Consider the following 26389-nt stretch of genomic DNA (forward strand, 5'->3'; position numbering starts at 1 on the left):
AAAAGAGAAAGAGAAAGAGAAAGAGAAAGAGAAAGAGAAAGAGAAAGAGAAAGAGAAAGAGAAAGAGAAAGAGAAAGAGAAAGAGAAAGAGAAAGAGAAAGAGAAAGAGAGGGAGAGGGAGAGGGAGAGGGAGAGGGAGAGGGAGAGGGAGAGGGAGAGGGAAAGAGAGGGAAAGAAAGAGAGAAAAAGAGAGAAAAAGAGAGAAAAAGAAAGAGCAAGAGAGCAAGAGAGCAAGAGAGCAAGACAGAGAGCAAGACAGAGAGCAAGAGAGCAAGAGAGAGAGAGAGAGAGAGACAAAGAAAGAAAGAAAGAAAGAAAGAAAGAAAGAGAAAGAAAGAAAGAAAAAGAAAAGGAAGGAAGGAAGGAAGGAAGGAAGGAAGGAAGGAAGGAAGGAAGGAAGGAAGGAAGGAAGGAAGGAAGGAAGGAAGGAAGGAAGGAAGGAAGGAAGGAAGGAAGGAAGGAAGGAAGGAAGGAAGGAAGTTACAAGATGTTTGCAATTTCGGAGAAACTAACTCAGAGGCAAAGTCCGGGGAAAGTTACTATTAGCAGGACAGAACAGCAGCCATGGCAGGAGGGCAGGTACCGAAATGACAGCCCTCCAGAGGTCATTCCCCTCCTTATTAATGCACACACCTCGCTAACCGGCTGCGTGAGGCCGCGGACCGAGGCCAGGCGTGCGGAGGCCGGTGCGCGTCCCCGCGGCAGGGCTTTTCCCACGGTTTTAGGGGGGCGTCGAAATCCCCCGCACCCCTCCGAGGTGTGCGGCCGTCGGAGGGAGGGGAGGGGAAAGGAGGGAGCCCGGGGGGAGGCCGGGGAAGCCTCCGCGGGTTTTGGGGCGGCTGACGGTAGACGTGGCCTCATCGGCCGGCAGGACCCGGCGGGCAGCAGCGGGGCCCCGAAAGGGAGCGGGGAACTCGTTTCGTGCCAAGCCGCAGGAGCTGCCCGGGGTGACACCCGCTGGCACCGCGCCCCTCGGCCTCCCACCGTCAAAAACAGAGGCTGAGAGCCCCGAAGTGCTCGGCCTGAGGGGCAGCACCGCTCCCCCGAGGGCTGCCCCCGTGTCAGCCGGGCACCGGGGAGCCCCGCCGGGCGCAGGGGCGGCGATGGAGCGCTTTTATTACTATTGTTATTTTATTTTTTAATTTCTGCGTGTGTCCCCATCCTTTTGTAATTCATTCCTCGTTTCTCCCTCCCTGTCATCTACCGGGCCCGGCATCCCAGCAGCGTTTTGCCTTGCTCCGGGCAGGAAAAAAAAAAAAAAAAGAAACAAAACCTAAAGGAATCGCTGCCGCTCCTCTCCAGGAATCTTAAAAACAAATCTCTCCCCCTCAAACCAAAGGGCGCCAGGCGCTCATTTAGCGGGAGCGGGGCTGGCCGTTTGATGAACTGGGAAAGGAACAAGCACCAAGGTGTCACTCATGGTTCCAGCCGCCGCTGGCCCCTCCCAGCCACTTTCGCCAAGGGCCCTTTGGAGCTGCTGACACCGCTGGGTCCCCCCCCGGGCGGGCTGATGAGATTAGGGGCAGCGCTGCGCTCCGCAGCCCCAGCGCCGGCACCAGCTCCGGAGGGCTGAGGAGGGGCACTTGTCACCTCGAGTTCCGGCGATTAAAGGCTTTTTTTCCTCTTTTTTTTTTTTTTTTTTTTTCCTTCATTTGCACCAGTTCGCTTGTCGGTTTCGAGGGGTCCGTGCGAGAAGTAGTGTCGAAGTTTTGGGTTTTACCTCCGCCAACACTCGTGTCTGGCGGCTCGGTGTCAGCCGGTCCCTTTTGTGATGGAGTTGGTTAAAAAGGACAGGGCTCTGTCCTCTTCCTTTCGGGGGACTCGTACGGGGGGACACCGACACGAGATCCCTGCCTGGCGAGGCTGTGCACGCTCCCAGAAAGTATATATATAGCATATATATTATACACTAATATACCAATATGAGTATAAAATACTAACTATATACTAACGTATACGAATAGCATATAAAATATTTACAACATATATTACATTTATATATGTTTATATGTTTATGTTACATATATCTCGTTAGTTTCTTCTGGGAGACAATGTCGGGAGCCCCGGCGGCGGCAGGCTGCCAGCGGCGAGGATGTCCCCAGAGCAGGGACAGCGGGGACAGGGCTGGCTGGCCCCGCTCGGCTGGCCCCCCCGGGGTCTGCTCCGCTCCCCCCCGCCCCAAATCGCCTCGCGTTTCGGTTTCCCTTGCAAAGACAACCAGCAACCTGGGTGAAGTGGAGGGCTGGAGGCGGCTCGCCCCGTCGCGGAGCCGGCTGCTGGAGGACGGGATTTTTTTGGGCACAACGAGCCCCGGCTTCTGAAACGGCCCCCGGTGATAGGAGGGCCGCGGGGCGTTTTTAGGGGAAGGGCACTAACACAGAGCCGGGTCCCCCGAAACCGGCCCCAAGCTCGGCCGGAGGCCGGAGCGCTATGCCAAACGCTCCCAGGGAAAAGCTTAATACGCGCAGCAGAAGGTTAGCGAAGTTATTATCCTTTTCAATTCATTTTTTACTTAGAAACGCAGTGGAATTATTCATTTTATTAAGGGGGAAGAAATTAAAGATTAGGCTTTAGGCGGTGTTTTACCTCCCTCTAATCGCCTCTGGGATCGGATTGGAGTAATCCTGACGAAGAGATGAATTCGCCGGTGCCTCGGATTTTGAGTGCTTGCAGAGATCCGTTATGATCATAATGCAAGTGAGCAATATCAAGAACATAGCTTAGGAGCGAATGAAACGCAAAACCGATTACGGGGAAAAAGAGAACAGCAGCTTTCCCGGGCGGAACGCGAAATCAACTCGAGGCCAAAGTTTTGCCCCTAATTCCGCCGGGGCTCGGTCATTCGGGCTCGCTCCTTTCCCCCTCGGAATCCCGCACCCCGCATCCCGCACCCCGCATCCCGCAGCCCCTTGCGGAAAGGCAGCGGCCGCGGGTTGCTTTCGGCCCGGCCCCGGGAGCATGTCCCCGCACCAGCAGAGCCGCAGAGAGTCGCGGCTCGGCAGCTTCATCACGGAGCCTAAAATAAAATAAGGAGGTCCCAAAGTGCCACGGAGGGCTCGGGACTGGACGGAAAATATGGATCGGCATTGATTTGCTGTGCTGCGGGCAGCTCCAGCACGGGCAAAACGCCATTTCTGAGAGGGTGACTTCCGAAACAGAAAATTTAAAAAAGGAAAAAAACCGGTATTTTAGATCGTTATTTAATAACCAGTAAGGAAGATAAGTTTTCCCGTGTGCTACGGAAAGCAAGCGAGGCGTACCCGTAAAGAAGCAACGAATAACCGCGCTCCCGGTTCTCCAAGAGTGTGTCTCCGTTATTAAGGAGACCGGTGTAATTGTAATGGCAGGGCTGTAATTGCTGCTGTGGGATATTTACCCTGCTCAAATGACACTACATATTTTACTTTCAAACACATGTCAAAAAGTCAATCCCAAAAAGACCAGTTAAGAGCAAGCTGTTAACGTATTAAGTATATGGGATTTGAAGCCTCTAAAACCCACTCAACAATAATTCCCTTCTTCAGCACCAATCGAGAGGAAATTTGCCTAGATTGAATTAAACGCAAATTGCTCTGAAGGGGGAAACTCTCCTCCGGCAGCCACCACGGAGGAGAAGCGGGATGCTCGGACGCGGCTCCGGCCCCTCCCGGCCCCCCGGCCCGGGGACAGCGGCCTCGCCGGGGGGCAGCAGGTAAGGGGCTGCGGCACCCCGACCCCCCCAAGCCCCCCAGCTCCGAGACACCCGTTGCGGTCCCGACCCTGCTGCTGTGGGACACGGGGGTCTCGGCGGGTGATGCTGGGGACTGGGAGCGCTTCTGCCGTGTCCCCCAGCTTCGTTTTGGGGGGTGGGATTGGGGTGAAAGTACCAAGCCCCTCTGCTGTCGGCCGTCCTTCTTCTTTCCCCCGATAGCTTCGCTGTCCCCATAAACAGCCGGGGCCCGCCCGGAATAGGGCCGCCAAGTCTGGCCTAAATGCGTGGGGAGTGCTCCTTTAGGTGTATACGCATATAGAGAGTTGTGTACATACGTATATATAAATATATACCGTGTTATATACATATGCGGTGTTTTATATATATATATATATGTATGTATATAAAAGGATGTGTATTTCTTTGTGTACCCATACCGATCCGAAGCTTTCGGTATTTGTGTTGTGCATTATTTGTGGACTGATAAACTATACCTAGCGTATATGAGGGTTACTTTATAGATATATGTATAAAGTGCTCCCGAAATTAGAGGCACTCCCTCCTCCTGCCCCCTTTTCCCTCTCCCCCCAGCCCAGGTCCCGTTTCACCCCTTCTCTCCCCCACTCCGGGTTTGCCCCGGGTGGCTTCTGCACCCCCGCTCGCTGCTCTCGCCGCCTGGCTGCCGCAAGCCCCCGGCTCGTGCTGTGTGCTGTGTGCTGTGTTTTCCTAAAGCTCGCCGCCACCTGACCTCGTTCTCGAAAGCGGCGAGCAGCCCGGGAGCTGTCCCAGGAGCAGGGCAGCCTTCTCCTCCCTCCCGCTCTCAGGCACGCACCCGCACACCCACGCACAAAGAGAGCTCGGGCTGGGAAGTGGCGAGGAAGCAAACAGCTTCCCCTCCAGCCGCTGCTGCTGCTGCACCTCGTTTGACAAACACCCCGGCGCTTGCCCTTGAATCGGGTTTCACATCCCTGTTTAGCGCTTGGACAATGATTTCAGATGATGTCACTTAAAGCCAAACAAGAAAATTGATCTCGGATTTGCTTGGCCTCTAAAGCCTGGTTAAGCAGATTGCCAAATAATAATAACAATAATAATAATAATAAAGAAAAAATACGAGGGGGGAGCGAGAGAGAGGGAGGCAGAGGGGAGAGGCGAGGAGCGGAGAGCCGCCTCCTTCCCTGGGCGGGGGAGGCGCGGGCGCCAATGAAAAGTAGCCGCTTACTGGGGGGGAAAAAACTTTTCCTGTTGCCTGTTGGAAGCGAATTGAGCAATTATCTAGTTTACCTTCTCCTCTTGGAAGTTAACGATTGGCGAGATCTTGGCTGCGTTATTGACACAACACTTTCTATTGATAGAAATAAGTAGCGATTGTCCCGAGTCATTGGTGCGCCAAAGTAAACTGTGATGGGCTGGCATGAGTCCACTGGACTGAGAAGGCTGGTTCCGCCGGCGGAGGCTGTGGCGATGGTGGCGGCGGCGATGCTGCTCTCCCTCCTTGCAGCTCAGTGACAAGAAAAGGGGGAGAGAGAGAGTGAGAGGCACGGAGAGAGAGAGAGGGGGGAAAAAAAAGAGGCGTCTACCAAAGCGGCTCAAAGCGGGCGAACAAATGCAATCCAGCCATGGACAATAGTGGCCACCACACGGCGACCAAAATCCTAGCGACTCCTCCGGCCAGAGAAAGCCTGTCTGCGAGGAGCACCATGATCAGCACGCCCAAGCCCCTCGCCTTCTCCATTGAGCGCATCATGGCGCGGACGCCCGAGCCCCGCTCCATCCCCGTCCCGCAGCTCCTCCACGGCTCCGCGGCCAAAGGCGACCCCAAGCACCCGCTGCACCTCAACTCCTCCATCCCCTGCATGATCCCCTTTGTCCCGGTGGCGTACGACCCCCTGCCCAAGGCGGCCGTGGCCGGAGCGGACCCCAGGAAGGCTCACTTAGACTCCTCTTCCTCGCCCTCCTTTAGCTGCGGCGATCTCTTGAACTGTGCCCTGAGCTTGAAAGGAGATTTCCCCCGCGACGCCCTGCCCTTGCAGCAGTACAAACTGGTAAGACCCCGAGTGGTCAATCACTCCTCCTTCCACGCCATGGGAGCCCTGTGCTATTTCAACCGAGGCGACAGCCCTTGTCACCCGTCCTCCGGTGTCAACATCCACCCGGTGGCTTCTTATTTCCTCAGCTCTCCCTTGCACCCGCAGCCCAAGGCGTACCTGGCGGAGCGGAACAAGCTGGTGCTGCCGGCCGCCGACAAGTTCCCGGCGGGGGCAGCCTTCAAGGACCTGTCGCAGGCTCAGCTGCAGCATTACATGAAGGAGAGCGCTCAGATCCTCTCGGAGAAAATCGCCTACAAGACCTCGGACTTCAGCCGCGGCTCCCCGAGCAGCAAGCCCAAAGTTTTCACCTGCGAAGTTTGTGGAAAGGCAAGTAGCGACCCTGTCCCCCCCCTCCCCGGCTCCTCCTTTCGGTCCTTTTGCTGGCTCGGTTGGTTTGCAAACGATGGCTTTCAGCTCGGGCTCTAACCGCAATTTTATTTATTTTGTTTTGTTTTGTTTTTGTCTGCTTTGACTTTCAAGGTATTTAACGCACATTATAACTTAACTCGCCACATGCCGGTGCACACGGGAGCCAGACCCTTTGTTTGCAAAGTTTGCGGGAAGGGCTTCAGGCAGGCGAGCACGCTGTGCCGGCACAAGATCATCCACACCCAGGTGAACATCCCCCCTCCCCGCACCCCGAATCGGGCCCCGTCACTTTTTGGGGGGAGCTCGGCGGCGCCCGACCCTTTCGCAACCGCAGAGCCCGGCCGGGGTGTCTCAGCCTCCGCTTTTGGGGTGATTTCGTTTGCTTTCGGCGACGTGGGGCTGAGAGCCGTGAGCCCCCAGGGCGAACCCCCAGCACTCAGCCCAGCACCCCGACCCCAGCGCCCCGACCCCAACCCAGCACCCCGACCCCCAGCACCCCGACCCCCAAAAAACCGCCGCGCCTCGCGTTTCTCTCCCCCCCCTTAGGAAAAACCCCACAAGTGTAACCAGTGCGGCAAAGCCTTCAACCGCAGCTCGACCCTGAACACCCACACGCGGATACACGCCGGCTACAAACCTTTTGTCTGTGAATTTTGTGGCAAAGGATTTCACCAGAAAGGTACCGGCCGCCGGCCCCCTCGCCCTTTGCTCCCTCCCGGCCGGCCGGGAGCAAGCGGCGGGACAGTTTTCGGCGGGGAGAGGGTGGGAAGAGCATTTGGCTTTTAATTCCCTTTAGCAGAGACGTGGGTTGATCGGGACGCATCGCTAGCCTTTTCCCCGTGGCCTCGGATCAGGGAAGAGGGTAGTTTTTGGGGAGCGGGGGGCAGCAGCGCGGGGCATCCTCGGGCAGCTCAGCTCCCTGCCCTGCCCGGCAGCGGCAGCCCTCGGGGCTCCTCGCCGAGCTATCGGGAAAGCTAAAGCCGTTTTTTTTTTGGCTGTTATTTGTGATTACTTCTTTATTTCGCCCTTGATGCCATTTTGGTTTATTCGCTAATTCCCTCCGTGTCTGTAAAAGGAGCGGGGAGGAGGGGAAGGGGGCGGCTGTTCGCTCAGAGACTCGCCGGCATTTTCTGCTGAAGCCGGGCGCTGGGGATGGGATAGGGCTGCTTTTTTGGTTTTCTCTTTTTTTTTTTTTGTCCCTTTTTTTTTTTTTCCTCCTCTTCGCAGCGTCCAGTTCTCAGCACCGGCTCCCTTTTGCCCTTCTTGTCTCGCTCCGCAGGCAATTACAAAAACCACAAGCTGACCCACAGCGGCGAGAAGCAGTTCAAGTGCAATATCTGCAACAAGGCTTTCCACCAGGTGTACAACCTCACCTTCCACATGCACACCCACAACGACAAGAAACCCTTCACGTGTCCCACCTGCGGCAAAGGCTTCTGCAGGAACTTTGACCTCAAGAAGCACGTCCGAAAGCTGCACGACAGCGCCCTGGGACTGCCCCGGCCCCCCGCCGAGCTGGGGGGCCCCGACCCGCCGCCCCCTCCCGGGCCGCTGCTGCAGCCCTAAGGGCCCCGCGCCCGCCCCTTTGCATGCACCTGTTAAGCGGTTTTTGTGTATTATTGCTCTATATCGCCACTGTTTTACGGGACTGGTTGGTTCCTCTTTTTTTTTTTTTTTTTAAAGACTTTTTTTTTTGTTGTTGTTGTCGTTGTTGCATCTCAGGTGGAGAGATGGTTTAAAAAGAGAAAAAGAAAAGCGCCAAGCCAATTTCTGCGGTATTTATTTGGGATCTGTATTAACCGAGCCGGGAATGCTGCACCACTTTAATTATTTCGATGTATATATATTTCCAGTATGTTGCTCCTGCCCCGTCTCCGCTGCCTGCCGGTTATCCCCCCCCTTCTTGGTTTCCTCCTCTCCCTCTCCCCCCTGAATATCGTATCTATATGGACAGAGCGGGTTCGCTGTGTACGGATTTGAAATTTCGGTTTGACTCTTGCACGTGAGAAAAAAAAAAAAAAAGAAAATGAAAAAAAAATAGAATTTCTTGACGTGGTGGCAATAAATCCTTGCACCCGAGCGCGCACGGCAGCGGAGAGCGCAGTGCGGGGGCCAGGTCCCCGAGTGCTGTTCCCCCCCGCTGCCCTGCCAAAACACTGAAACAACCGCTAAAGGCTTTAATTAAGAGGGGTAATTAGTTCGGATTGATCAAAGCCGGGTTGTTATGTTATTAGCTGCTCAGCGGACTCTGCCAAGCCGAGTCCTGAAAGCGGAGCCCGCCCGTCAGAGGCAGGAGGGGGTGACTGGGTTTGTGGTCCCCTCGGGATGGGGGGCGAGAAGGGCACGGAAAATGGATGCTCCCCAGGACGAGCATCAGCATGGAGGGTTTGGGGGCCCGAGGACAGCGGTGGGTGGTCTCATCGGGGGTCCCTGGGGCGCCCTCCCCATGGGGGCTGCCTCGGGATCCTGCTCTTGCCTCGGGTGTGCAGCACCCTCAGCCCTGTACAGGTTTTGGCTGTAGGGGAAGGAGCAGGATGAGGTGGTTGTGAGCACCCCTCAAGCGTTAAATCCAGGAGGGAAGGGTGGGGGGACCCTCTTGCACCCCCCTCTCTGGGCTGCCCCTTGCAGGGGTGTTTGCAGCCCGTGGGTCCGGCCGTCCGGTTCAGGCCAGCGGCACCCGTCTGCCTGTGTGGGTTTGAAGGAGGCTGACATGGGGGGTGAGCCTTCCTCTTTTCACCGACCTCGGATTACTGAAGTAACCCTCCCAGTACAGGGCTGTACCTGTGAAAAAGCTGAGTGAGTGCTCAGATCCACAGGTCAGACAGATCCCCACAGCACCCCAATCTGGTGAAGCTGGGGAGACCCGAGGGGGTGCACTGGAGCCCCAGCTCTTGGTCTGTTTCCTTCTGAGCTCCTGGGGAAACGAGGCCAGAGTGAAGCTTGTGTGACCAGGTCATGCGTGGTGGTGACTTGGGCAGAGGGACATCGGTGCGGCCTACCACGGCCACCTGGCCTTGTGCTGTGTTAGGGCAAAGCCTTTCCCGGGAAAGGTGGCAGACCTGCTTCAGGGGTGGCCTTGGGGGTGGCAACAGTCTACCCGTGCTGAGGGTGCCCTTGTGGCTGCTCCCTGACATGGCCCCATGGCCCGGCCCACATCCATGGGGCAGGTCCAGAGGCCTCAGGGCAACGAGACTGAGACTCGGGGGAACCCAGGTACTCCCAGGGCTCCTCCACTCTGCCCAGCTCTGGCTTTTGCTGCTGGAGGAAAGGAAGGGATGGAGGATCGGCAAAGGCAAGGGCGGTCTGGGGACTGCCACGTCCAGCTCTGCCCCAGTCATGTCTCTTCACAGCGAATTCACAACAAGGATTGTGTGTGTTCCAGTGGGGACAAATTCCTTCCAAAACAGCTGAGTGACTGCGACACCGCTGGTTCCTCTTCCTTCCGTGGTTGCCAAGGCAAACTTCTGCAGTGTGCAGTGAGAGGTAAGGTGTCCCGAAGGTCCCACTGAAATTACGTGGGTGTGCCGTTTCTGTGAGCCTCTGCTTGACTGAAAGAAATCAAAGTTGAAGTACAACTTACTTTTCTTATTGCTCAGCAAATGTCATGGTACAAGATACCGCAACTAAATCGATAAGGCGTTAAGTATCTTTATTTACAGCTTTTTTTTTTTTTTTAAAAGAGTTCAAAGCTACCCAAGTGTTAAAGTTGTAACTCTCACAAAAGTATTTCATTTCATGGTGAAAGAATATAAATATAAATATGTGATAAAACTTAACCTGACCAACTTCAGGAAAGCATGTAACAGCTGTCTCAAATTAAATGTCTACATTAAGTCTCAAAACACCAAGAAGGCTGTGTGCTCTGCTTACCCAAATGCCTAGCAATTCTTTGCTCTACCTTGTTTCTTTAGGCTGTTTTCGAAATGCTGGAAGAAATGACGGCTCAGGTTTCCTTGGGCAGTGCCATATCATTTATCCCTTTTGTATGATTACAACCGCTGGAGAAGGAGAGAGAATTTCTGATGTTGCCTGACCATAGGCATTTTGCAGGTTTATACACAGCAGTCATAATTTTCCCTTCCCTCGTGTAAAAGATCTCCAGCCACCACATAATCTGAGTTCTTCCGTGTCTTCCTGATACAAAATGCTATGTCGCTGAGGAACTCACGTGTGTTACTGACCCCATTTTGAAATGGAGTGGAAATGAGGCACTCTAGTTTTATTCCAAGGTGAAGTAGAAAAAGTCAGTGATGGGCATGGATAAGTGTTTCTCCTTCCTAGATTTCTTGAGGTAAACACTACAGATGTGGGACTTTACAGGGAGATGAGGATAGCTCATTTGTTATTTTGCTATACAGAACCATGCCTGTGTCAAAGGCTGGGATTAAAACATGTCTCAGAAGGCCTGCTCAGCATTACCTTTCATTTCCTGTCTTTCAAGATTAATCTCAGGTTAAGTGAATTTCTAGTTAATGGTCAAAGGCAATTCAACGCTGGTGAAATCATCCTGAGAGACAAAAGCTGTTATTTCATATACATCCAAAGCTCACAGCTGTTAACAGCGCACCTTACCGAGAAGACTAATATTTTAGTTTTCCCTCTCTCTTTTTTTAAAAAAAAAAAGTGAATAATTTTGACAGAAGAAATGGAGTCACCTGTACCTAGAGGAAAGGTTTCCTGGTGCCTGCTTGCCAGCCAGCACTTAGTGCTGTGATATCCGCACCCTGTATGACAACTGGTCACCCTCATCCTGCTAGTCCCTCGTGGGTGCTGGAGGACAAGGGCACTGGTGGGTCAGGATCTGATAAAAACAGGGCTGTAGAGCTGAGCATTAGCATCCTCCGGACACTGTAACCCATCCCCCTGTTAATCACGGCAACTTCACTTTAATACAATAATAGGTGCCTGCGGATCTCCGTAGCTGAGAACCCTTGTAGAGGAAGAGCTGTTGCCCTCTACCCCATGCCCAGGATTTCTCAAATGGGACTGAGCAGAGAATTTCTTCTGGGCTTGCCAAATGCTACAGTTACATTAACAAGTGTCAATGCTGAAAGTATTTCTGAAAGCAACAAGAATTACCAAAGCAGCTAAATGTCCATCACGGTAAAACCAAAATACAGCAACAGCAGGGTCTTCTTGCAGAGTCAGGTACAAAGTTCTTTCTGAAGAAGAAATGGTACTGGCTTTGCCTTTCCACTGATTCAGTGGTGATCAACCCCTTCACTTCCTCTGCAAAGACCTTTGCTTGTTTGTTAAAAAAGTATCCATGCATATCAAAAAGTAAACTAAGCACAAAGCTACTCAAGGCCATATTCCCGTTCACAGGCAGATGAACAGAAATCCAGCGTATCTCAAGACTGCCCAAATTGGTATGGGACAATATCTAGCCAAGGGAATACATATATATATTTTTTCCTTCTTTATTACCACAATGGTGGTAATAGAGAGACTAAGCAAAGCATGTGGGTCCACCTGGAGCCAGTTGACATGGAGGTGTGCTGGTCACGGCTTAGTTCCAGAACAGTTCAGTCAGTCAGTGCTTGAAATCCAGACGTGAGAAAGCTCCTGCCACTAAAAGCAGCAGTGGCTTCAGCTCCTGTAAAAGCAGCGGTGGTTTTAGCTCCGTACCACGGCTGTTCCCCGGGCTGGATCACTTCTGGTCCATCACCCGGGGGTCGCACAGCACAGTGCAAACAGTGCTGAGTGGCTGGATGCCTGCTGGAGCTGCAGAGTGCAGAACACAGCCTGAGCTGGGCTGTGTGTGTGTGTGTGTGTGAGAAAGCTGTCATTTTGCACCAGTAATCTGGGGCTCTGCAAACAGTACAAAACTTCTAGTTTTAAAATGTGTCACAGTGTTATAAAGGGTGAGTTGTGTCTATTTTTTGTCTTCCTTTCAAGCTTTTATAGAAGTTATTTAATGTCTCTACTGTTCAGTCTCTGTTGTAATTGAATCCTTGCATATTTGATTAGGCACAGTATTAAATCTGATAACCATGACTGTGGAAATAAAAAAAAAAACCTCCTAACTTTCTGCCCTTGAGATGGCTAATATTTCACCACCATTATTATGTGATTTCTAAGAAATCATCTTCAGTTACCAATCAATTAAAACACACTAGGAAGCTGTTTCTATGGGCTTAAATCTATGAAAAAATAATACATAATAAGTTTGATTCTGCGTGGAAAATTCAATTGATACATTGAAAATGTAAGCATGAGCAGTTTATCCACAACTACATGGATAGAATAAGTGTTTATTTTCAGGCATGGAATTGCTGGATTCAGTTGCAGACTGACATAGCATGTGAGAGAAACCTTGATTTATGGTACTTCAGCTCAGGGGGATTAAATACAACTAATGACACTAAATAAACCTTTTCAAAAAAAAAATTCTAAAACACCTCTTAACCTCTCGATAAGAAACATCTAAAGAGTTTATAGATCTGTATGAAACGTTGTCTAATTCAACTTGGAAAGAAATAATATTGAAGAACTTTCTAAATAGCAATAATGAAAAACTCTTGGATGATAAATACTTTCAGATGATTTTTTTTTCTGAACAAGCAAGAATTTGTACCAGAAATTAATTTCTGAAGTTAAACAAAATCTGAACCACAACATGTCAGAAAAAAAAAGCTTTATAACTAGAACAGGTTTTTATCCTTTCTTTTTCTATAGTCACCAGAAAATACAAAAGATTATTTTGTTTTTAACCTACTAGATTTTAACGGAATAATTCATGGACTCCTTAAATAAGTGATCAAAATATTTACGAGGAGTGCAAGAATCACTTTTTTTTTTTTTTTTCCTTTTAAGCTTGCCAGGAAATACATTAGTCTACACATCATAAATAAGGATACATCTTAAAAAAAAATACTTCAGGCTACTGTAATTGAATACTAAAAGCTAGGGGCCAATGCTTTTTTATATCTAGCAATGCTTTTGCATCCAGCGAAACTGGGAAAATGAGAAATGAATTTGATGACATTTTTCTGTTTATGAGAACATTTGACTTCTGTTTGAAGAGATACATTAGCACAGGCTAGAAAAGTTAGGTAAAGACCAAAACAAATTCATAAATACGTTTGTGGACAACCTATAATTATTGCGGTTTCACATAATGAACTCATGGACTTTTTGATTTGCTAGTCCTAAGAAGCAGAGACACCCTCCCCTACAAACAGTATTTCTTCTGTTCTTGTGGAGTGTGCTGCTTTTCAAGGTATGTTCTTCTCACGTGTCTTTGGAAATGCAGTGTACAGTTACAATTAATGTGAAAATGTTAAATTATGTAAGCATTATGACTAGAGCAGAGACCAAGTTACCTGAAAATGGTAACTCAGTCTCTGCTCTAGTTATACACTTTTCAATTTTCTTGAAAAAGCAGCCAGAAAAATTGTTTTAAATCTTCCCTGATGCCGAATATTATTGCACATCATGCTGAACTGTAGTGAAAGTTAGAGTGGCCAAAGAGCTACTTTATTTTATGCAAGCAAAGGAGTACATTGCAGTTGAGTTACGTTTACTAAATTTAACTTAGGTCTGCCCCTGTGCTAATTACAGAGGCTGCTACTTTATAAGACAGTTTGGTGATTTTTTTTGCAGAAATGATTTTGGCCAATTGATGTTTATAGATCTGTGTAGAAACTTACAAGTAGTTTTTGATAAAACATTAATATGAAAAAAAAAATTGTTGCTTTGGAAGGAATTTTCCTGAAACCAGAGATAACCAGCTAAAGGGTAAGGAAGAGTCTGCAAGGCTGGGTTCTTGCGTGGAAGGTCACACTCACACGCAGCCATCCCTTCTACTTCATGTCCTTCCAAGCACTTCAGTGTTTCTGTTCCATAGCAGAAACAGGTGCTGCAGAGGCAGTGTGCTTGTTTGGGTCTTTCTTGCTCTGTCTGCTTCTGTTCATGTAAATGACAGTCATAGCACCAGAGAGTGGATGGGGGATTTGCCATGGGCCCTAGGTCTCTGTCATGTAGTTGTCCCAATTACAAGTGTTCGGTATCAATATTTTGCAAGAGAACCATCCATTTTAATTTGGATTAATTAAAAATGATCTTAGTATGGTTAAGCAAGTCACAGTCAGATAGAAATTATTTAAACATGGGTATTGGGAATCTCAGGAGCATTCTCCAGTCCACAGGCTGTTTGCTATTTTAGATTCTGGGAATAAATTTTTCATTCTGTGTGACTCAGAAAAAGATTGATTTTTTTTTTCACAGTACTTTTGAAAGATGTTTCTTTCACTCCAGTGCAAAATGAAAATAAGCTCTGTAATTATGTGATTGTTTGCTATCTGACATTCTTGTTTTCCCAGCCAGTTTTGCTGGTCATGCTCTTTTTACAGGCAGTCTGCTTCTTTTACAGAGTTCCTTGCTGGGAATTTTTCATTTCCAAAGGAGTATAAAGCACCAACTTGTAACACATCCAAGGACACGGTCTTGCCCAAGGTTTCGATATGGTAGTTCTCTCTTTTTTAATCAAGTGGTTGCCAAACACCACATGGAGTAATTAGGTTATGAATCGTTTATTTTCTCTACTTTTGATTTCTTTTTAGTGAAGTTCTATTCAGAGCAATCTTGTTCAAGGCACTGCAAGTCCAATCAGCCCATCAGCCTTGGGCAATGCCTACACTGAGCTTGGGACATCTTAACAGGGAGCAAATGAACATAAATGTCTACCTTTTGTATGCAGTCAAAGGAGAGACACGGGTGCCTTTAACAGCATGAAAAAGTGATTCAGTCTCTCTTGTGTCAGGTATTTCCTTCCTTGCAGGTAGTTTGCTGTTCTTGGAGCAACCTTCTGAAGAAATACAGTTTCTGAAGCCTCTTTTTCTTCCCTTATGAATGCTGGGAGAACAAGAGGGAATCCCAGCAAATGGTGCTAGTGGCCACTTTTTGTGTTATAATTTGGTGGTGAAGTCACTTATCCACACAGCAGGAGGGTGGGGAGCTGTACCCTGCTTGGCTGGATTGATTCACAGTCCCAGTGTCATCATCCTAGGAGACAATCCTAGTTCCCAGACCATGGAGCATGCTGAGTGAAAGCACTCTGCATGCTTACTACTTTGCATCTGATCATTTAAGGTAGTGTGATCTGCTTGTTTTTGACTTCCTCCATGGATTTGGGCACAGTTCATCTTGTGTTATGTAGGCTAAGCATTTTACATGCTGGATGAGATGGATTCTGAGAACTGTTAGATTTCATGATTAGGCTTAATTCTTGTTTGAACCCAGTAAGACCCCTTAATGCAATCTGGAATGACTCTTTCTGAAGCCTCTGGTTATGTCTGTATACTGCTGAGAAGACTTTACAGCCCATCAAAGTGCCTGGGCAGATTGTCCAGAAAATTATAACTGCTGCATGCAATGCGAAATCAGTTCCTGTTTCCAATAGCTATCACAGCTGAGGGAAGAGAAAAGTTTTGGTTTCCACAGTGAAGAAAAACTAAACTCATAGGAGACTTCTGCTGTCTCTTCAAAAAAAAAAAATAAAAGAAATATCTCAGAATTATTTCGATTTTATTGAATTTTTAAGACAGCAATTGCTTGGAATAATCAGGAAACCTGTCCTTCATTTGTTTTTGAAAATAAAAAGCTCTTCCTTTAGGTGGAATTTATGTTTGATATTTGTGCCTTTCCAGAAAATAGCATTTGAAAATACAGTCCCTGGGAAACAAGTAAATTTACCTAGCCAAGGCTATTGTAGGCTAATTTGGCTATATAAACCTTCACATATTTTCCACTCACATATAATACTTTGGGTTGTGTAAAGTTGCATAACAGGGAACGCTTCTTGCTTTATCTGTGAAACAGCAGCAAGTGCAGACAACCTTCTTGACACTTGGATACCTATCAACCTCTTCAAATGTTTGAGAGCCATCATACCCCTACCTGATCGTTGGGAAGCCAAGAGGAGAGGAAATGCTAGGAGTAGTCTCATTGGTCTCGAGACTGCTGGGGCTGGATCAGGTTGAAGCTGAGACCTAGAAGAGCTGGTGGCAATGACTGCAGACACCGTGCCCTGCTTTGTTGCCTCTGCCCACCACTGGCAAACTGAATTAACCAGCAGCCCATGTACCAGCACAGACTCTAAATCATTTGACATCTCCTCATTGTGGCAGCTCTACCCGTAAGGGCTGCGATCCATTTGCCATGAAGAACCATAATTTGGCGATCCGTGATCTTGAGCACTGGGGCTTCTGCCAGGTTGCGATATCGAAAAGCTACTGTAAAACTATAGTAATTATAATGTTTTAATAACAACGATGGTCTCTGGAGTGTTTTAGGTAATTTTCGTTTGTTTGTTTCTTTCTTTTTTGGAAGGTGCTGTCTTATTGAGAGTGGAATTCACATCTTATTTAAGTGAATGGAAGAAACTCTCTCCTTTGAGTCAGACTGATCAGATAAGACAGTTTGGTAGGTGACTGTCCTGTGTTATAAGAAATCTAAAAAAGTTAAATATAGTTTATGGTACCTTAGTTTTAACTAATGATTTTGCATTCTGATGGGGTTTTTATAGCCATCAGGAACACCATATCCCAATCAATCTGTGCTCTCCAGTATCATATGATTTTACTTTATTACTGTTTTAAAAAATCCAGTTATACACCACAGTATTCTGCTTTCTTGTAAGAATGACTTATTCATCATAAAGAGCAGAAAATCTTTGCAATTTAGATAAATATTTTTTTAATTGCCTTCTCAGGGTTCATCTAATGTTGAAAAGCAGTCTGTTATTTTTATTAAAATAGCTTATTTTCATTTAGAGCTCAGGTTGAAGTTCCTTAAAACTTAGAATTTGCCACAAACTGAAGGTGGGACCAGCATGAGATATGGGTATTTGAAAGCTCATAATACAAATATGCTGAAATATTATTTGCATTGCCACTAAATATACATTCATCAACATTCATCACATGATCTTCACAAACTTCACTTACATCAACCAAAAGAATTCTCCACACCAAAATCAACATAACATCCATAACATCACAACACCAACAAAGGCGAACAATTCACACATGCTCCACACCTTGTTCCTTCACAACGTGACAATGACCCAAGTTCTCCACAATTATTATCTTTTGCTTTGTGGAGATGTTACGCTAGAATCCAAGTATAAGAATTCTGAAGATAGAGGAAGATAGAAATATATCACAAAAAAAAAATAAATTTTTTTTATATCTGTCAAAGTGTTTGGATCTCAAAAACGCTGGGTATAATAAGTAAGGCACACAATATTTTCCACCCACAAAATGTTACCATGCTATAGTCCATTTCAAAATATGCTGCTGAATAAATATTTGCAGATAAAGCTGTATTTTTTGAGTTAGTAGTCTGATCTCTTCAACAGACATCTTTGCAGTGTCATTCTGCTCTAGATGTATATAGCATGTAATCAGCCTTATATTCACAGTGGGATGCTTCTGCTAATTGCAACAGTTGTAGCACAGAATAAGGTAGCAGCTTCTCAGTGAGATCTAAACAAATTAAGGTTAAATTTAAATTAATCAATCGGGAAAAAAACCCTGTCTGTTGCTTCTATAGTTCATTAGCTATTAACACTAATAGCAGTGTAAAGGGATTGCCAAGTTTCTTGTCATGTATTGTATAGGCTATTAACCAGTAAAAGGGAATAGGTTTCAAACATGACTCAGTGGCCTAAGGATCTAACTCAGGTCTCCTCTGAGCCTTCCAAAGCTAGGTCCCTCGTCATGCAGACTGTGATGGGCACAGTCAAGGCTGAGCTCTAGTGGGATCCCTGTGCGAGAGTATCATGTACTGTTTGGCTTTGTTCTTTTGTTTTCCCAGGCCAGGAGGTTTTCCTGATCTCACCGTAAGAAAACATGCAAGGGTTCAATATCTACTAGCTGGGAAAATATTCTGGTATTGGCTATTTCTGTCCTGAACCATTTTCACACCGCTGGAGTAACTTGTTGTCAAGGAAGACAGATGGAATTCAAAATTGTGTGCCTTGTTGTTGTTTTCTTAAATCCCAGCCTGACCACTAATGCCATCATCTTATACTTGTCAATATTAAAGACAAAAGTGGGTCATAACAAGATATCCTTGACTTTTATACTCAATTAATAGGAGTATGCTCCTCATAATTATTGGGTGGGTGACTAGAGCACCTGTTCTGACTGTGAAGTCTAATACGCAACAGATCCCTCCCTGCACTGATGACACTCTCTTGAGATAGACTTTTGCACTGGAATTACACTGATTGTGTCTGAGACTATGGCGAAGCACAAAGAAACTTGGCGTGTAAAACCAGACATAGGGGAAAATCTTCATTGTTAAAGTCACTGACAGATCCTGTCATCTCTGTGAAATCCAATTGAACTAAGTCTTTGCTTGATGATTCAGTTGTGAAGGGCAGAGATTTAAACAATTGTTTTTTTGTGACTGGTAATTGAAAGCAAACAGCTGAAATTCAGTGGGAGGTTTTGGGAAAACCCAAGATTATTAACTTGTTTTTCCCCATAATTTCATTTTGCATAAGTAGTTAGTTCTTTCTTCCCCCCCCCCCAAACACTCAGAGGAAAAAAAAAAACGTATATTCATCCAAACCTGAAACATGATACTCACTTGTTTCTGGGGCTTTATGAATTCTTGTAAAGGGCAGGGAACTCTGTCTTATAACCACCCCAGCCTGAATCCCTGGTTCTGTCAGGGATCCCTGCACAAGGGCTCTTGGCTTGCAGGAAGACCTCAGCATCAGAGTGGAAGCTGCTCATAAATAACATCATAATGGAGACACAGACTCAGATTTATCAATGCAAGACTCTGTGCAGATCCTGTCCTAGGCAGGTGACTGGTTGCACTGGCTACTTCCAAGATTGCTCATTAAATAGAGACAGGAACTTAGGAACTAAAGCTCAGTTGGCCACACTACCTACTCTTAGCCTAGTCACTGGCTTACTCTGCCTGGTTTACCGCGTGCCAACCAAAACAATTCCCAGGCACGGTTACAGGACTAGTATTGGCCAGAGACCCTTCCCACTAGGCAACTTGGATGCAGCCACCCTATTTTTGGAAAGCAGGATTTAGAAGTTTGTTAAATGTATTCTTCTATATCCTTTATGCCACCAATTCCCAGTATTTACTGTCTGATTCTATAAAAACTGATGAGTTTGACTTAACATATTTTCTTGGCTCAAACTGCTCACAGCCAAAGAAAATGCAAACAAAGCAAGTGGTACAAACAAGACTTTAAAATACATGCATTTTCCTCAGCAAGTCTGTCCAACAGATACTAAGAATAATTGGAAAACAACATTTCTGGGGGTTTTGTGTGACATTAATCTTCCCTACTAGAAGGCGTTCACAGTCTAATTGTCTACGAATTATTTACCAATGTCCAGAGTCCCATTATAGTCAGTGGAGAGAAATAAACATTTCTGGAGTATGATTCATCTCTTCTAAAGTTGGTTGCACGATCTATGCATTAGATGTGCCTTTGTATTTATTTATTTATTTATTTTTCATTGACTGTTGAAGGAATAGTGATTACCAGCTTGGAATACGTGCCTATAGTTGTAAGCACGCAATGCTAAGTAAGTTAGCTGAATAAGAGCATCCTATGCCTTGCTCGAAGGCACATGGCCACATAGACTAGTTACCTAATGCCACCCACATATTATGCGTTTCCCAGAAAATTGATGCCATTCAAAAATGCCATGACTACTTATTCTTCCTAATAACAACAACACCCTTTCTTTTCAATAACATTTTTTCCCCCCCCCTCAGCTGTGAGATGTCCTTCGATATATTGCTTTGCTGCTAAAAGTTTTAGCAAATGTATCGGCTTGCATGTGGCATGTTTGCAGGCAAGTCCTTCTGCATGGAAAAACAGCCTGATGCACTTCCTCTGGTGGTGCTGTTAGGATTTTCTTTCTGTGCCAGCTATGTGCTGATGTTGTTAATCATGTTTCCCAAAAGATAATAGTTTCATGGTATGGGATAAACTTTATTTTCTTTCTTAAGAGATGTAGCTTATTTGCATTGTAATATCCATTTTAAAAGTCATAAGAGTTTTTTTCTGAATCTGTTTAGGTATTTACTTACACTCTATTACAATGCAGTTCTACTGCTAATGTTTTACCACAAAGCAGTTCTATACTTTGTATTGTAGCCAAAAGGGACTTAGTTTCAGTTGTTGCACAACTCTTTTTGGTGTTGTTCTTCAGTTATATGCCCTCTATAATCTGTGTTTTTTCTCTTTGTCAATGTGGGATGCTCATGTAAGATGCTTTGCCTTGTGTCACTTTGTACGTAGCGCTGCACACTCCTTTCCTGCATGGTGTTATCCACATCTGTAAAAAATACCCTGTACTGTCTTTATGTTTTTCCTGCTTCTGTTTCTAAGCTGGCGTGTCTGGTGACATACTGATGCATTTTGTATATGTGTAAGTACTTGCTGGTCATACTTTTCTGCAATATTGTATTGTATTGTATTGTATTGTATTATATTGTATTGTATTGTATTGTATTATATTGTATTATATTATATTATATTATATTATATTATATTATATTATATTATATTAATTACCGATGCTAGTAAGTATTTCTGTTGTCTCTTCTGAATAGCTTCTTCTGACTTTCTAATGTTTGTTTGTTTGTTTGAATGTGCAGCGGTCCTGTGTTAGTGATTTCTTCTATATTTCTTTTGAGTCTCGTCTTCTTGTGGTCTTAGTCACCATCATGTCACATTTATCAGTGGAATCAGTATAACAGGGTTACTCGCTTACTGAGCTGCCTCTGTGGGTTCCTGATTTCTCTCTCAGAAAGCCCTTCTTTGCGTGAAGGGTCTTTTTCTTGACAATACGCTAAGACTCAAATAGTGCAAACAGCCTATCTGGATTTTTCCTCTCTGCTTCAGTGAGCTTGCCACTTGAGACCCTTGCTCCGCTGATATCTCTGTCTTTTTGCCCAATACCATTCGGAAATGAGCAGCTTCCTGGATTGCCGTCCACTTAGCTGCTTCAGATCCTGCACAGATTAACACCATTAACTCCTTCCACTTAGTTCAGCTCTCTTCAGCGGCTTCTGTTCTTTAAAGTCCTTGCAGAACACATTTCTGGCATTAGTCTGCACAAAAGCCAGTGTCAGTTAATTTATTTCTGCTTGTACTCTAGCATCTCAGCGAGACTGCTTACGGCAAAGGAGGTCTGTCGGTGGGTACACTGAAATGCCTGTTAACAAACAGCAGTTGGAAGGAGCAGGCCTGCACCCTGGCCGTGCCCGACGTGTTACCCCAGGTCTTCAGCTCTCAGAGGAGCCCAGCTCCCAGATTGTCTGTACTGCTCTCGTGTCGGGCTTCTTTTGCACCAGCTGTTGAGAAGGTCTCTGGTTTCCCACCTGGGAAAGGTAGAACATGCCGGGGTGTTGGGCCAAGCTTGGCTCCTGCCACTATAATTAATACGAATGCAAAAAGGGCACAGACAACCTGCCTCTGAGAACTTAGTCCAGCTCTCCACCTGGGCTTGAGTGGGGCTACTACAACCAGGGCAGAAATACCCTTACACAGCAAGTGGGCCAAGCCATATGTTACAGACAGAATCATCCAGAATCTAGGCACAGAGACAGCAAGTTTCTGACGGCTTCATAACACCAGCCGTAATTTCACATAATGTCCTTGTAACACACAAAGAAGAAGCAACAATATATGGATGAGTCGGATGCCTGCAGAATCATTTGACATTGACACGTGTTTTTTATCTTTGCTTCATGACTCTATTTCTAATTTAAAATAATTTTCAATAATAAAAATGAGGGGTTGCAGAATTTGTGTGGAACAGCAATGAATGATTGCTAAAATATGACAGCATCATGGGTATGTTGTCAGGATATGTAATAACTCAGCAAAAGTAGCTGTAGTAGGGGAAAAAGTAATTAAAAGAGAGAGTTTTTTTTCCTGGAATTAGTAACTTCTGGTTTAATTGTGAGTTAAGACTAACATGACTAACCTCTATTGTATAGGGAAAATTAAGGGTTTAAGTGAGATTAACTTGCCCATGAAAAATGAGTTTGGCTGTCAGACCTCTGTCCTAAGGGAAGTGCAGCTGTTAATTGAGCCCCACGTAGTCCAGCAGGGAGGCACAAGTGGGGCTGTGCTGGGGCTGGAGCACGCTGGAGGAGCTCTGCAGGTGCAGGAGTAGCTTCGGGCTGGACTCTAGATACCCAAAGTGACTTGGGCAGAAGCTGTGGTGCCAGGAGTTTTCTTCCTCTGAGGAAAAGATAAACATTGTTTCCAGATGATATTTTTCATCTCTAATAAATCTTTGGCTAGTAGTGATTGCTCTTTGCATTTTCCAGTCTGTCTACAAGCCAGAAAGGAGGCTCATGCTCTTTTTACAGCCTCTTGGATTTCTTCATCATTTTTTTTTTCAGCTTCTAACAGAAAATGAAACACCACAAATGTCATGTAGTAATTGAATTGAACAGAAATTTGCAGGGAAGAACTGATAGAACAAGAGCATAAAGTCAAATGAAAAGCTTTTTTTATTATTATTTAAATTTTTTTCTTTTTATATAGTTAACTGCAATGAGTGATGTTATTAGGCAGAAATGATAAAAGATGAACTGTTTAAAACAATAACTGGATTTCTGTGAAAAGTGCTGTCCTTCCATGTTTTCAGGATTAGGCTTTCTTCCATGCTGTTCTTCTAAGGATGAAAGCCAACCTATGTGGCAAACTAACCTCAGTGACTGAGTTCAGGAGCTGGTCCAAGAACCCTGGCTACATGAAATGTTCACATCCTCAAAGAGAGGGTTCTCAATGAAAGACCAGGTCTCGAGACTGAGTAAAAATTTTCCTGGTGAGAAGCAGGACTGGGCAAGTGGCTAACATTCTCACAGAAGAGAGAGAAACTTTGTGGAAATTAGGTTTGAAAGATACTTCTGAAGAGAGGAAATCACTCTGATCATAGATTTGTGAGCTGGAGCAAGATGAAGTGGTTGCACTGAAAAATCCTTTAAAGTTCAGGGGCCAGAAAAGTCGTTTAGAGGTGGACTCAGGACTCGAGTGGGAAGAGTTTGGACCTGGAGGGCTGGAAAAGACAGCAGGTGGCAGAAAGGGACGGGTACTTCTGGATGAAACTTTCCCTAAAATTCCTCTTTCCTGTAAGTTGGGTGAGATTTTTGGACATCTGGCAGCCTGGTCATGGCTGTAACAACAGGTCCAACCATACTGCATATCTGGACAGCTAAGTGACCATGCATGGGCATGCACAGGGCAGCTCTGTGATGGACACACAGTAACCGTGACATAGCCAGGAAATTTCTGCCTAGCTTTGCACACACAGAGTGGTTGATTTGGACCTGCACAGTAAGAACAGCACATCCTAAGTGCATCACTGCTGCACACATGCAGATCTTTACAGAAGGTGCATTGCAGACTCTACTCATACAAGACCCAGAGAAAAATACAATCTGTGTGTGGCATAAGACTTTTGGGATAACCTTGTGCCTTCAAAACCCTTAATGGGTACCCTAATTTTGGATGAGGACATGCACAGGACTCTGACTTGTCCCTGCCTCCCTATCCTTGACCTGGCCAGGACTTCCCCCCTCATCCTTTCCAATCCCAGTGCTGCACTGCTTTCTTTCTTTTGCTGTCAGGAACGCGACAGATCACGTTAAACTTGGATAAATGCTAGTTTGCAGTTGTAGGACCTCAACAGATGGTTCTGCGCATCATTTGTGTCACTGCTGTATCTGGGAGGCTTAGTCAAGAACCCTGTTGTCCTCCCTCCCCCATGCAGGTACCGTGCAGACACAGGACTTGGCTCTGCCTTATATCACTTATTGCTGAACGATGAGATGAGAAATAATAAATGGATATTTACTTTAATCTAATATTATCCTGTACATAATCTATTATTATCTGGTGCATTGTACGTGATGTTGACCATTGTCTAAAGCTTGCAAAACCTCCAAGGACTGGACAACTATTTAAACTACATTTTTGCTTGCTTACACCTCTACTGCCTAAAAGTACAAGCTAAGTTTATAAAAGTTGTTTTTAATGTAGTTAAGCAATTGGAGAATTGCTCATCAGTAAATACTATTAATAAGCAACAGATTATTCAGGATAAGGATCAAAATTGATATTCAGCCCTTAAAAAATGCCTTTTATTTTTCTATAATCTGTGTGAGTGCCTTTCATTTTTAAGATAAGCAAAATATAGGGCTAAAACCAAAATTTATTTTAAAATGCACGATTCATCCACATTCAGGAGCTGACTCTTATAACAATATGATAACACAACCTTCTTTGAAAGGAGACATTCTCTAAGCAGTGAAAAATAATAGGTAGCTTGAATGATCGCGTGGTCATGGTCAAATAAAAGAGGCAAAGCCACTGTAACAAATTCACTCTATTCCTTATAAACAACTCCAGATTTTTAAGAAAAGAAACGTACTCAGAAAGAAAAGCATGTGTTCATCCTGATTATCTCCTTGCAATTCAGTTTCTCTTTTGTTAGAGAATTGTTTGGAGTTGAGGTTGAAAAAAAATAAAATTTGGTGCCATCAAGTGGAAATACTCTGTATTGCTGAGAAGAGCTGGCAAAGGGACAGTGCATGGATTCCTCAAGATACAGTGGCACTATATCTCATTGTACTGGTAATTTTTGTTTTCCCAATTACATATATTATTTGCTGTTCTTAAATTGTCAATATATCCTACCTATTTACATGTTTTAGGAACTGTCATCCTCCCCTATTATACAAGGCAAAAATCTTATGGCTTTTTGTGAGTTACATGCATGGCTGACATTACATAAGGACTATTCCTTTCTGATTCCCTTCCCTACGGTTTGTATTCCTTTGCATTTCCAAGTTTCTCACGGCAAACCCTTTTTAGGCAGCATCACCTGGCGGAGGAAACCTCACTCTGGGACATCCCCTTGCAGCAGCCCGAGGAGAACATCTGCCTTTCTCCTCTGTCCTGGAAGCAACTTACTTTTGTACTGGGCCTGGCATACCGTGGAGGTGGGTGATGTTTCCCACTGCCTGCTCGCTGGCTGTTGACCCAATCCCCCAGGTTTATGTTAGGGAGGAGTTGCACAAGACAAACTTCACCATACCAGTAAGAGCAGTCACGGGTTTCAGAGGCAGTCTCTCACGACTGGAAGACCTGTGCCCATTAAAATACACATTTCCTGCCCTCTTGAGGCTTCTTTTTCAATATAAACATGCCTGGGTTAAACTAAATATTTTAAGGCTTTGTGTTATTTTTACTGAGTTTTACCATGGATATCCCAAATGTTTCAAAACCAGATGTTTAGATATTTATTATTTTCAAAGCATTTATTTATAAACTGAATTAAGTTTATTTTGAAATGTTGATAGTAGTTCAAAATAAAAGAAACTATTTCATTTTTGCTGACCTGAAATTATTCCGTTTGAACAGAATGATCCAAATCTTTGAAATACTTGGTTAAGTGAAACACTGAAAAAAACACGTCTCTTTGGTCAGTACTACTACTACTACTACTACTACTTATTATTATTATTAATATATATTTTTAATTTCGAAATTGCTATTACACCAAATTATATTCCGGGAGATCTCTCTTGCAATCAGTTATCCTAAATAACATATTTATATCAACTACAGTACTTTTTTTTTTCTAGGAAAGCAAAATTGATGGATTTCTATTATTTTGATTTGTTTTAGAAGTTGATCTCGCTGTATGCATGCACATATACATACGTATGTATGTGTATTTATAAAAACTTTCTCTTCATGCTTTGGCATCTCTAGCAGAATACTCTCCGGAAGCATTATAACATGGTCAGATATAGACAAAAATAGTAGATAATATCCTACTCTGGCAAAAAACAAACAAACAAACAAAAAACCCACAGACACTCATGAAAAACTCAGCCGAATAGTTGTCACGTTTTCATCCCCTCAGAACACAGCAAAAGGTTCAAACTTCTGAATAAAGTACCACTGATACTTTTGTAACTGTAAGGTATAACTTCTGCTTTTTTTTTCTTTTTTCTTTTTTTTTTTTAGTTTCATTTTTACTTCTCAATGAACTGTAAGGATGCAGTAAATTTAAAAAACATTCTGCATGGGGGCTGGAAACTAAACAATAGTTCTGGATCACCTCACTCTGGCTGGACTCCTTGTACAGACCTGTGCAACAGGCTGTGGGAAGAGGGATGCTCTGGGGACCTGTCCTGGTCCTGCTCCAGGAAAAGAAACTCC

The 26389-nt window shown here is 45.4% G+C and overlaps 2 protein-coding genes across 3 annotated transcripts; both read left to right on the forward strand.

Annotated features, from left to right (window-relative positions):
* Positions 1 to 122: 122 nt before the first annotated feature.
* On the forward strand, positions 123 to 9013 carry FEZF1 (FEZ family zinc finger 1). Of its 2 annotated transcripts, XM_083830701.1 has the most exons (5): positions 123 to 5736; positions 5887 to 6108; positions 6262 to 6396; positions 6697 to 6829; positions 7430 to 9013. In XM_083830701.1, exons 1-5 carry the CDS (start codon positions 5311 to 5313, stop codon positions 7714 to 7716), a joined length of 1203 nt encoding a protein of 400 aa, XP_083686827.1. In that variant the 5' UTR covers positions 123 to 5310; the 3' UTR covers positions 7717 to 9013. The 2 variants fall into 2 exon arrangements, with proteins under 2 accessions (XP_083686827.1, XP_083686826.1); XM_083830700.1 differs by having other exon boundaries at positions 123 to 6108.
* On the forward strand, positions 9012 to 18682 carry LOC310897356 (uncharacterized protein). Its single transcript, XM_083830887.1, has 3 exons — positions 9012 to 9633; positions 16483 to 16575; positions 17971 to 18682. The coding sequence occupies exons 1-3, from the start codon at positions 9291 to 9293 to the stop codon at positions 17997 to 17999; spliced, it is 465 nt and encodes a 154-aa protein (XP_083687013.1). The 5' UTR covers positions 9012 to 9290; the 3' UTR covers positions 18000 to 18682.
* Positions 18683 to 26389: the final 7707 nt, after the last annotated feature.

This window comes from Anser anser, assembly GCF_964211835.1.
Source record: "Anser anser genome assembly, chromosome: 1".
NCBI classification, from domain to species: domain Eukaryota; kingdom Metazoa; phylum Chordata; class Aves; order Anseriformes; family Anatidae; genus Anser; species Anser anser.

Excerpts from the sequence above, each read along its gene's own strand:
- FEZF1 (XM_083830700.1), top strand. The coding sequence starts at position 5,311 with ATGGACAATAGTGGCCACCACACGGCGACCAAAATCCTAGCGACTCCT. Across the intron at positions 6,397-6,696 it reads ACAAGATCATCCACACCCAG|GAAAAACCCCACAAGTGTAA; the intron begins GTGAACATCCCC and ends CCCCCCCCTTAG. Across the intron at positions 6,830-7,429 it reads CAAAGGATTTCACCAGAAAG|GCAATTACAAAAACCACAAG; the intron begins GTACCGGCCGCC and ends CTCGCTCCGCAG.
- LOC310897356 (XM_083830887.1), top strand. The coding sequence starts at position 9,291 with ATGGCCCGGCCCACATCCATGGGGCAGGTCCAGAGGCCTCAGGGCAAC. Across the intron at positions 9,634-16,482 it reads TCTGCAGTGTGCAGTGAGAG|GTGCTGTCTTATTGAGAGTG; the intron begins GTAAGGTGTCCC and ends CTTTTTTGGAAG. Across the intron at positions 16,576-17,970 it reads TGATCAGATAAGACAGTTTG|GCCAGGAGGTTTTCCTGATC; the intron begins GTAGGTGACTGT and ends TTGTTTTCCCAG.